This window comes from Lupinus angustifolius, chromosome LG17, assembly GCF_001865875.1.
Source record: "Lupinus angustifolius cultivar Tanjil chromosome LG17, LupAngTanjil_v1.0, whole genome shotgun sequence".
In the NCBI taxonomy this organism is placed as follows: Eukaryota; Viridiplantae; Streptophyta; class Magnoliopsida; order Fabales; family Fabaceae; genus Lupinus; species Lupinus angustifolius.
The window spans coordinates 17262966-17275303 of NC_032025.1; the positions used below are offsets into that span (position 1 = coordinate 17262966).

Consider the following 12338-nt stretch of genomic DNA (forward strand, 5'->3'; position numbering starts at 1 on the left):
GTGAAGATTGTATTTTTATTTGTAAATTCGGTTTTAGTTTTGGGCCCATTTTCGTTTTATGTGTTTTGGAGGGGTTAATTTCGGATTCCCCACTCCAAACACACACACTTTCCTTTTCCCTCACTTTGAAACACTTGAGATTTTCATTTTCCCTCTTTTTGCTCTGCTAGGGTTTCTTCATTGCATCTTCGATTTTCACTTCTTCTTCTTCACATCATTTCGATTTTGCTTCCATTTCCATGGAAGACTAAACTTTTAGTTGAATTACGCTCTAGTTTCCATTTCCATTTCCATTTCCATTTCGGTTTCTTTACTATTGATTTCTCTATCTTATTTATGAATGTGGTTGCTTAATCCTACTGTTCGGAAACTGATTTGTGAGTTTATCTTCATTTAGTTGAATTACGCTCTAGTGCATAAACGCTTAGTTTGTATGGATTTGTTAATGTTTCATGCTTATGTTGATTTCGCTTAGTTAAAGTCTTAGGTTTTGAAACTATGCAAATTAGGAAGATGATGTTTGGAATATGAAATTAATCTTTTGAAACCGAGGATTGAGTTGTGAATAAATGAGCCAAATGGATTTAGTCGTTTTATTACATTGTTTATTTACTACTGTTTCTGAATTTGATTTATGTTCATACCATCCAACAATAAAACACCCCTTGTGTGTGTGAGTATAAGGTGTTTGAATCTTTGCTTGAAAGATAATTCTTGGGAAACGACCTAGGAGTCCCTTCTTAGTACTACATGTAACGCCCCGAAAATTAGTCCAACAATATTGCCTAAAAGTGAGTAAATTTGTTTTTTATTTTTTTTATAATGTAAAACTCATCCATTTACATTTGATTCCTTTTCAGGATATCACGTTAAGTAACTTAAATTGCAGAAAAGACAACAATAGTTACATAATGGTAACCAAAGCCACTTAACATATCATGGAATAATTCTATATTGAACATGCTGGAAAATGTTTATACAAAACCAAAGGCGGAAATACAATCTTTGTCCCAACTGATAACATATACAATAGAAATCCACACATTAAAAGTACCCTACACAGATACCCTCTTCAAAAGCAAAATAGAAATGAAGATGACTGCTAGTGACTAGCTTTGGTGTTAGCGGGTGTACTAGGACACTCGTTGGGGTCCTCCTCCATCTCAGAATCTAAGGAGAGGTCCACCACCTTAATGGAGTCCTCTATACAGACTAACTCCCCACAGTCCTCCTCTTTGGCTTCCAACTCCTCCTCTTCAGCCTCCATCTCCTCTTTCAGGTCATTGGACACACCATGTGACTTACTTCCTGCTCCAACATATGCCTGAAGATTTGGCATCGTCCGTCGAGTAGCTCTCCTCCCTGGTGGGGAATTGAGCACGTCGTCCTAACTTCATCTCCTAGTAGATGGTCCCATAGAAGTGGGTTCATGAGGAATCACAGACTGAATGGATGGTGCAACAAGTACAAATCTTCGAGCAGGCAAAGTGAAAGAAGCCTCCAAGTCTGCATGGTGTGAAGGGAAGCGCATCGTAGAGCCATCACAAACCATCTCCAGCTCTAAGGCATAAGGGCCTGTGTAGGTGTATTGGTGTCCGTCACTGCTCCATGTCTCCTTCTGGGACATCGAGAATCGGTAGCTCTGAATCCTCATGGTACGGTCCATCTGAACGAGAACGCGAACCAAAGACAAGTAGAAAGAAAAGAAAATAAAAAGGAGCAAGACATCTAATGAATATTATTCATTGACGTTGTGGAATTACACGGAATATCACATCCAAACAGACACGCATAATATACACAATATAGATCACAAACATAATGCACAATGATGAATGATGTTATAACTCGAATCATGAGGATCAATATCCATGATCTCAATGTACAAATGTTATGCTTATTTCATCCATCCTTATAGCAATATCCTCCCAATATACTATTTGAAAATAACCAAGAGTACATGTCACATAACAAGCCGATTTGAACATACCAAAAATAATTCATCGCAAGGATATATGATCGATCGGTTCCGAAGAACTGTCCATTTCAGGACGGTGACGTACCAAACACTTTATGGGCATCTCTCTCATTGATCCTGATTACAATGAGGGGTTGTCAGAGATCGTCCACTTTGCGTTGTGAGAATTTTCCGATCCAACAGAATACCTCATCCAGGAATACAAAGGACTCGTTTCACCTAGACTCTCCCTCAAGACATTACTCACGAATCACCACCATCGTCGTCCCTCTCAACATCGCGGGGCTCGTTCGTCTCCCGTAAATTTCCTCTCCACTACTTCGTTGTTCGTAATAAGTATGCACACTAACTGAGGTTATCCGATTAAATATTTAATCATTCTTTTAAAACGATCGGCTCATCCTAAGACATTTGTGAAAGGAATGCTTCTTGTGGAACCCGATCTTACGTTATCACGTAATAGGGGAATAACATCCCTACCACTATGAACCATCGTTGAATTACCCTGGCCAACCACATGGCCAAGCTTCTTACGGTCAGACGATCTCGCTGTGTGGTATCATGTAATCATTTTTAGGCATCGCCTTGCTCACGACATCATCGTCGGAATCCTTTCCCGCATAAGGCGCAAGAACCAAAAGTAAAAGTATAAGTTTGTTGGCTAGGGCATCGGGCTGTTCGTTCGAGTCATGATCTCTCCCAATTATTAAATATACTTCTCACCCGAGCTGGGGTTATTGTCTAAGCGATCAACCAATCAAAAGCAATCAAAAACATTGCATGTCTCTCGCTCAAGCGAGAGAGAGCGAGAGACTGTCGCTTAGGCAATAATTTCATCAAAACATACTCAATTCCCTGCATGGTTATCGCTCAAGCAAAAAATCCACCGAAAATGGTCAAAATCACCCTTTGGGTCTCGTCCGGGCGAGATACTTTCGCTCGGGCAACCAGAATTGTCCAGAACAGGCGAAACGCCTGTCTGGCCCTCACCTAGGCAAGAACCACTCGCTCAGGCGACAATTGGGGACCAGGGCTACTATTTCTTCCTTTCCCAAGTGAGGGAGCCTAGCCCAAGCGAGGGGGTCCAACAGCCTCGACTACTTCCTCGTCCGTTTGGAGCACCGGATCGAAAATCTCCATTATTTTCGATCCCTACGCATTTTAGTTTCTCGAGTGGTGTTCCTTCATGGATAACTACCACAATACTTGATACTTTAATCTATCCTAGGGCATACAGCTTAAGAAATCATCTCTACTTAATCCAGACACGCAATCATTTGGTTAAGTATGGGTTTCTAAATAAAAACTAATATAGCTCCCAACTTTTGTGGTAGTTGGGAGATCTGGATGTCATATTGGGACACCACTATGTCACGATGTATTCTCTCTCACCTTGGGTTATAGCGCAGTTGATCACCTTTACGTGAATGCGTAGGTTGTCCGACTTCGAACGCCTCGAAACTAAACACAAAAACCAAAACCTCCCCATGAACAACAATATTTCATGGTTTCAAAACAATGATTCCTAAATTCATGAAAACCCATTTTTAGTTATTGAGTAAAACAAGAGTTAGGAAGATTATTAGAAAATTTATAGGTTGAAAACGTTCGTAACATGCGTATAAACATCATACTAAAATTTCATAAACAACTAACGATTAGATTTGAACAGATGAAGAACGAAAAGGATGAGAGCTTACCTTGGAGCTTTTTGAGAATCCAAATCAGAATGAAGAATAGAGAAGAGTGATGCCAAGGGTTTTCTAACTGGAAGGGTCCTTTAAGTACAATGAATCAGATTTAGGGAGGGGCAAACCAAATATTTTCAAAGAATAAATGGTGCAATGGGTAGATGAAGGGTTTAAGGGGTCTTGTGTAAAAAATGAGTATTTTTCCTTGCTTGACAAGCAATGATCACTCGTGAAAGTGAAGTGACCTCTTCGGCGAAAGATTCGCGCTTAAATCATGCTCGAGTATTATCAGCTAATATTCGGTTGGATATTAAAAATCTTCCGATTTCGGTTTAAAATTAGAATTTCAAACATAGAATTCGAAGTGAAAAATATTTAGAAATGTGTCTTGGACAAACTTGATGTTTATTTTGACTCGAAATAATATTTCGAAGCCAATGACGCAATCAGAATTCGACTCCGAGCTACAGAACTCAAAAACACGTTATCGGGATGAATTTGGGCCCGACAGTAGCTCAAAAACTTTCTGTCACATAAAATTATGAAAAATTTACCGCAAAAGGTCTCAAAAGTGAGCAATGTAGGTGAGGTCTCAACTATTTAAACACAATTGTCTCATTTTGGTAGAGAATAGCAAAATGGTGATTGGTACCAATTTGTGGTTCTTTTACGAATTGGTTTCCTTTAAGAGATTTTTACCTACAGATTAAGTAAAAGAAAGAACAGAGAAAAGAATAATTGGTAATCTACACTCGTTTACATGAATGAGTTACATCAAATAAGAAAGAATGTTATCCTTGGGTATTTCTCCTATATTGAAGCAAAATTTAGTTCAAACCTAGAGATGCACAGCACTAGAAACCTTTTTGTGAGGAGCTATAGAAACCATGCTAGGTATACCCCTGACATAACAGTATTTGTTAGGATAACGTACCGCATATTACGTATCCGCATCAAAGAGAACCACGTATCACATGACTAAGTTCTGAACATCCCTTCCAATGGAAAATATATCAGTATTGCAGGTGCTATACCATGCTAAAATTGTTTTTTTTTTTCTTCCATGGAACATTATTTTCAAAGGAAAAAACATTTGAACAATATGTCTAAAATACTTTCTACAATGATCATTAAAAGTAACAAATTTCTTTCAATAAGTTTATGAACTGTAATTTTCCTAAAGGCTAAAGAATAAATGTATCAAAAAAGTTGGCTTGACTCTCATTAATCTTCTTATCACCACCCTCTTCTACTTCTTTGTATAGTGGCCATTAACCTGAGACTTCATCATGCTGCTTTCTCCTTTCTCATCTTCCTTTGACTCCTTACCACAAATTTTAGAATTTCATCAATTAGAATGACAGGTGATGATATAAGTATAACTATAAACCACTCATTCAAACTAAGTGGAACAACACCAAACACATCGTTGAGGAGTGGAATGTAGAGTATAACACAGTGTAGTCCCAGTGACATTGACATTGCTAACAAAAGCCAGGGGTTCCTCCAAGGTGGTAAGGTTCTCAAGCTATTATCTTCTGAGAGTGCATTCAAAGAATTAAACATTTCAATTGCTACCAATACAGAGAGAGACAGAGTCATGGCCTTAACTTTGCCAACTGAAAAATAGTCACAAGGATTTGAAAATGTGATCACACGACCGTTACCAACCGTGTATGGCACAGCAGTAAAATTAGACCATGAATGACATTCCCCCCAGTTGCGAAGCTGCGAAAGTTCTATAATTGTGTGCCCATCACTCACAAGATTGATGCCTAGAAAAGATGCCTGGGTGTACCACAGAACAAAAATTCCAACTGTTGCAATTCCCACATAGGAACCAATGATCTGTCATGAGCATTAGTGTGAATAAGATGTAATAAGTACCGGGTTTAATGAGTGCGAAAGATAATGCCAAGTCTTTAAAATTCAAATTGATTATGCTGAAGATGAATAGATGTGAACAAAAATTACTAGATAACGGAGAAGAACCCAAGAACTTATGAGAGCATCATCGCTTTTGCGAGGTGGTTTTTGCATGATATCAACATCAGCAGGGTTAAAACCAAGAGCTGTTGCAGGTGGACCATCAGTAACCAAATTCACCCAAAGAAGTTGTACTGGTATCATGCATTCTGGGATCCCCAAAGCAGCAGTCAAGAATATTGATATTACTTCTCCAACATTTGATGATATCATGTACCTGAAGATTGTGTCAATGTTAAGGACTTGTCTAAAACAATGAAATTCAAATCTAAAATGAAAAACTAAGAGACTTGCCTGATAAAAGCTTTCATGTTATTGTAAATAGAGCGACCCTCGGCAATAGCTGAAACAATGGTACTAAAATTGTCATCTGCAAGTACCATATCTGAAGCTTCTTTTGCAACCTTCAATGTTAAGGTAGACAAGGTTAGAAATAATCAAATGAAAAAAAACAATAAACAATAGAACATTCGTTCCAAATTCTAAGAAGTCCAAGTGGACAAGTATACATCTCAACTTATTTTGAGTCAATATAAGGTTCACACATGATGATGATGTTTCTAAGAAGTAGAGATATTCATCTCAATTTTTTTATATGATGATAAAACCAACATAAAAACAATGCCAGCAGGGAACAAAAGGCCAGGTTACCTCTGTTCCAGTTATGCCCATAGCAATCCCTATGTCAGCAAGCTTAAGCGCCGGTGCATCATTCACACCATCTCCAGTCATTGCAACAATCTCGCCGAGTTCTTTCAGTAGCCTCACTATGTCTTGCTTGTGTCTCGGCTCAGCTCGAGAGAAAACCTTGCCTCCAGGTCTTGACAATATTTGAACTTTTTCTGAATGAGAAAGAGATGTGAATTCCTTACCTGTCAGACTTTTCAATGTGAGATCCTCATCTTTAGAGAACAATTTGATCTCGCGACAAATAGCCTCTGCTGTTGACCTATTGTCTCCGGTGATTACCATAACTCTAATACCAGCTTTCTTGCAATCCTCAATTGCTTCATGAACTTCCTGACGTGGAGGGTCCTGATCATGAAAATTATGAACTAAAGCAAGTATCCTGGAAAAGTTTCATGACAAAAGATTGATTGACGGGTACAGCGAAAAATTATGGCACAAGCAAACTTACTCTTATGCCAACAACACCAACAAAAACTAGACCACTTTCGATTAAAGAGTAGCATGCTGGATCAAGCAACTTCTTATGTGCAGGATGAGTATCTGCATAATAATCTGAAAATTCTCCCAAATCATCCTTATATGCCATACCCAAGCAACGCAATCCCTTTGAACTCATCTCCAGGAGTCTTTGAAGAAGTAGTTCCCTGCATTGCTCATCTGTTGGAACTAGGGATCCATCAGCAAGTTGCACGTACGAACTACGCTCTAGTAAACTCTCAACAGCTCCCTGTGAATCAGATGCTTCAGAAATTAGAAAGATGCACCCGACGAAATCAGGCATAGAAAGAGGTCACAGTTCATATTGAAACATACACCTCAAATTAAGAATCAGTTAGACATGACCAGGAGCCATAGTATTAGTGAAAAGTGGAAGTTCAGGAACTGAACAAAATTAATAGCGTTTAGGATCACCAATCATGGTTATCCTAAATGGGCCTATGCATATATACCTTAATTATGCAACATTATATAATTTTTCCAAATACTTAATGATCAATTTAAGGTTCAATAAAAATAATTTGAAGTAGCCAAATTGCTCTATACAATTCAGTTATGACAACCGACTGATCATTTCTTTTCTGATAAAAGTCAATCTGAAGATAAATCATCAGATCAGATCACCTTGACAAGAAGCCGATTCTGCCCATCTGGTTCACGAACAATAACACTCATTGACTTCCGAATGCGATCAAACTCCAATGTAGCTATCTTCTTGGATCTTTTATTCCACCACTCACAACAGCCTGTAAAATAAAAATTAAACAGTGCATTGTTATTTCTAGTACTTCGAAAATATAGCTATCTTTCATAAAGGTCTATTTGCTGACCTAACTTCAGAGTGTTGCAACCGATCATTTTAGCAGCAAGTTGTGTATCACGAATTTTGTTCCTTGACTTCATATCTGGAACTCCCATCTTTTCAACCAAAACTTTGAGTGCGGCTTCAGTAGGCAAACCTGTAGCTCGAAAAAGGCGACCATCAAAATAAATCCCAGCATCATTACAAACAGCACATATTTCAGCCATGGCCACCAAGTTTACATCCATGTTATAGCAAGTCCAATCAACAATGCCCCCATCATTTGGATTATAAGTCGTGCCTTCAACGCTAATGACTCGAGAAGAATTGGTTTTCCCACCCAATGTAAAGAACTCAGTCACAGACATTTGATTTGTTGTTAGAGTGCCAGTTTTATCTGAACAAATCACAGTTGTACATCCCAAAGTCTCTACACTTGGAAGCTTTCTCACAATTGCATTCTTTTGAGCCATTTTCCTTGTACCAAGGGCTAAACAAGTTGTGATAACAGCAGGAAGACCTTCAGGTATTGCAGCCACAGCAAGTGCAACCGCAATTTTGAAATAATAGGTGCATTTTCCGAACGAAAATTGGATGTTTGAAGGCCATCCATCTACAATATCCCATGAAAGGAAATTTTTGTAGTTTATAACCCACACAATAAGGCAAACTACCCCAATTGCAGTGGTAAGCCTGCCACCAAATTCATCCAATTTCTTCTTCAAAGGAGTGTCATTGTCCTCCAGAGAAGCCTCATGTATTTGCTTCTGTATCTTTCCGATTTCCGTGTTCATTCCAGTGGTAATAACAATACAAACACAGCTCCCATTGACAACTGTGGTGCCTGAGAAAACCATATTCTCTTTGGCTTGCAATTCACAGTCATCCAAGAATATAGGATTGGTGCCTTTGAGAACAGGCATAGCTTCTCCGGTTAAGGAACTTTGCTCAACTCGTAACGTCGAGGTTTTCAAAGCTGCAACTCTCATATCAGCAGGGACTTTATCTCCAACATGCAGTTCCACAACATCACCAGGAACAAGCTCTCTTGCAGGCAGATCAGGCACTAAATTGCCATCCCTTAACACTTTTGCCGATTCACATTGCAACTCTTTAAGAGCTTCAAGAGCCTTTTCAGCATTATTCTCTTGCCAAACTCCAACAATTGCATTAAGGACCAAAATTAAAAGGATCACAAGTGGCTCCACATAAGCTTCAAATCCAGATTCACTTCCATCAAAGTAAGCTAAAACAAATGATATGAAGGCTGCAAGCAAAAGTATCTTCACCAACATATCATCAAATTGTTCTAATACTAGTTGCCACAATGGCTTCCCCTTCTCTTTTGCTAGCTCATTCCAACCATATTTCTCGCAACGAAGCTTCTCAACCTCGTAAGTACTCAGACCCTTGTCTACTTCCACTGCATACTCTTTCAAGCATTGCTCAACAGACCATGACCATGCAGGGAATGGTTTTTCCTCCATTGGAACTTCCATGTGCATGTACAAATTCACAACTGAAAATTTGAAAAAATAAGTCATGAATAATTGACAATATATATTGATTACTACAGAAATAGATCAATATCATATCCCCTTCGTTTCAAATTACAATTAAAAGACATATTATCATACATCAAAAACATGTTATGTGGACAAGAAAGTAAGAAACCAAGGAAAATACATACCTCAATTCTCACAGTACTAGTCTAACAGACACACAACAATAAATGCATGTTTTGGGTAGTCTAATATACATGAAAGAAACAAAATTTATACCATTAGAAGTAGCATATAACGTTGAAATCAGTTAGCTAGCTTGTAAAATAAGCAAAGCAAAGCAAAGACTGAGAATTTTCCTGAGATGGAAATTGTAAAGACTAAGGACTAGTCTAGTCTTTGAACATCTTTTAGAAAAGTTGTTGGGTTAGTATAAGACCTTCAAACTGTGAATGAGAATTTGAGAATATGATGCTTTCAATATAAATTATAACCAACTAGACAGTTTCTTTAGAATGAGGGGTAATGGGTTTATGAGTGGAATGAACTGCACCACCCACTTTTGCTTTTGACTTTTGCAATATACTTATTGTTCACACTAACGTTACACATTTTAAATTTTGTTTCTATATTTAATTTTTGGGTTTTGTTAAGAGTTGGTTGATATAAGCAATTAAAAATAGTAAAACTGTATTGGGAAGTTAAATTCACTGGATATAAACATATTAAATACAACAACGTTTTTGGACATAAAGCTACCATTCTTATAATCCTTTTTTAGATACATATTTATATTATAATCTTATTTTATCAACTAGTACTAATATTTTATTAAGAATATGTAGCGTATAATTTCAATAATCAAATTTTAAATAAACAATAAAGTAAAACTGAACAAAATCATGCACACAAAAATGAAACATTAAAAGAATCGAAGAAGGTTATTTCATGTGGTTGATGGTGACTGTGGTTGCAGCCCGCAGGTAGTGACTAGTGAGATATGCCAAAAACAGCAATGCGAGCAAAAAACAAGTCATGAAATAGAATAATTGGTTTAATCTGATCTAATTTATAGTTTAAAATAAAATAGAATTAATATTATAAAATGGAATATTTTGTTGCCATTTTAAGGATTTAAGAATACTATCACAAAAAATAAGAATAGAATAATTTTTTTTTCATCTTGATAGGTACCCCAAACACTATTCTATCTTTAGAATTTAACTATCAATTTATAATTTTATCTTACCAAGGTGGCAATGCTGCTATATATTTTTCACTCCCGTTTTACTCTCTAAGATTCAGCTTTGGTTTTTATAAACCACATTAGACACATTGAATCATTAACAAAATAACGATATTAGACACATTGAATCATTAACAAAATAACCATATTAGACTCATCTTTTTTATAAACGAAAACAATTAGAACATCCTAAATGACAAACAACATATTCATTCTTGTTTAGATCTCACACATTATTTTGTAATTTATTACAATTCCTCATGAAATAATCATAACATCTACTTTTTTTCTTACGATGACAAACATCATTTTTATTTGGGTTCCTCAGAATTTACTTTTCCCCACAAAATCTACATCTCTTCTCTCTTTCTCTTGGTTAAGAACAACCAACAATTGTTCGTATTTAAGAACAAAAGTAAGAAAAAAAGAACAACACAATAATAGTAAAAATGTTCTTATTCCGTTAAGAACAACGCTAATAACAACCATTGTGGTTGGTCTTAGTATTGTGATTCTCCATGCCTATTAAGGTGATCTATATCGTTCTGACGAGGCCTCGAACAAGCCACGATATTTCAGTCTTTTATTTTTATTATTCCAACAAGACGTTAATCTAGTAGTATAAGATCTCGTTAGATCCTTAGATAATTAAAATATCAATAGTCCAATTATGAATGATTATATTTGGTAGTACAAAAAATATAATATAAGCATCAAATAAGATTTGAGAAGATATATATATATATACATAATCTTATTCGATAAAAAAGTTATTTTCATATTTGAAAATATCGACCTCCACATCATTAAACTTGTAACATTACCATTATACTAACACTCGTCATAATAACAAATTTATAAGAGAGTTAACCTAAAAGCAAATTCATTATCCCAGATGTGCAAACAGCAGAATTGATTTCTTTATTGTAATATATGATGTATGATTATCTTCTACTTTTAAGACATTGGGGTTAGCCTGTTAGGCTAAGTAATGCTATGTATTACGGTTACATAATTATGATATGTCGTGGTGTGCAATTGATCATGTGATTTTATAATTACAAGCTTTTTTAACATTTTGATATATTTATATGATGTTTTAGTTTTTTTATGTTTTGAAAAAAAATATGTTTTGAGAATTCATCAAACATTTGTACTTTATTTTTCAATCATATCATTATTTATTTTTTTATTACATATTTCTTCCTTTTCTTTTCAACTCAATTTCCAATGTGAATCAAATGAAGTTATTTTAATTAAATTGTATAAGATATTATATTATTTAATAATTTTTTAAATTATGTGTATAACCTTAAATATAAAGATATGAAATGAGTAGAGTAAAAACAATTCATTTCTCAAATGACGCCTCACATACCTTTTGAGGTAAATGATGAAAAGTTCATAAAGAAAGGTAACGAGGGCTTTCCAGTTGAGTTTGGTTAGTTTTGAGGCATTTATTAAAAAAAATCATTGAAGGCATTATAGTTAGAGTGTAATATTTATAGACAAACGGATAGTTGATGACATTATATATCATTCATCTTAATTATTTTTATTTTATTTAACAATTAATGATATTTAAAAATGAATGATAAATGATACACCAATAATATAAAAAACTGTTATACTATCAGTATATAAATATTTTTCTATTGTGGTTATAACATTTTGATTGTGATTAATATTTATTTATTGTCAGTATAAAAATTTATACATAAACAATACATTATTCATCATATGTTTATATTATTTTTATTTATAAATCAATAATTATTAATTATTAATAATGAATGATTAATATATACATATTTTGTCTGAATTTTTAGATTTAGATCTTTCTCGTTAACTTTTATCTTTTCCTTTCTGATGTACCAAAAAAAAATATACATAATTTTCTCTACCATTTTATATAATTTTCTCTACCATTTTATATTCTTATCCT

General features: G+C 35.4%; 1 protein-coding gene and 1 long non-coding RNA gene across 3 annotated transcripts; one reads left to right on the forward strand and one right to left on the reverse strand.

The window, feature by feature from the left end:
- Positions 4657-5071, forward strand: LOC109331959. Its single transcript, XR_002105863.1, has 2 exons — positions 4657-4877; positions 4935-5071. It is a non-coding gene; the product is annotated as an uncharacterized LOC109331959 (long non-coding RNA).
- LOC109331958 (calcium-transporting ATPase, endoplasmic reticulum-type) lies at positions 4870-9632 on the reverse strand. Of its 2 annotated transcripts, none has more exons than XM_019566777.1 (8): positions 9427-9632; positions 7674-9164; positions 7468-7589; positions 6794-7072; positions 6307-6690; positions 5950-6059; positions 5644-5872; positions 4870-5517 (listed from the first exon to the last, which is right to left on the reverse strand). In XM_019566777.1, exons 2-8 carry the CDS (start codon positions 9148-9150, stop codon positions 4957-4959), a joined length of 3162 nt encoding a protein of 1053 aa, XP_019422322.1. In that variant the 5' UTR covers positions 9151-9164; positions 9427-9632; the 3' UTR covers positions 4870-4956. The 2 variants fall into 2 exon arrangements, with proteins under 2 accessions (XP_019422322.1, XP_019422323.1); XM_019566778.1 differs by having other exon boundaries at positions 9336-9632.

Bases quoted from the DNA above. Each gene is read 5' to 3' on its own strand.
- LOC109331958 (XM_019566777.1), bottom strand. From the start codon at position 9,150: ATGCACATGGAAGTTCCAATGGAGGAAAAACCATTCCCTGCATGGTCA. The intron at 6,060-6,306 runs GTAACCTGGCCT...TTAACATTGAAG, and splicing joins TGGGCATAACTGGAACAGAG to GTTGCAAAAGAAGCTTCAGA. The intron at 5,518-5,643 runs GTAATTTTTGTT...TGCTCATGACAG, and splicing joins GGGTTCTTCTCCGTTATCTA to ATCATTGGTTCCTATGTGGG.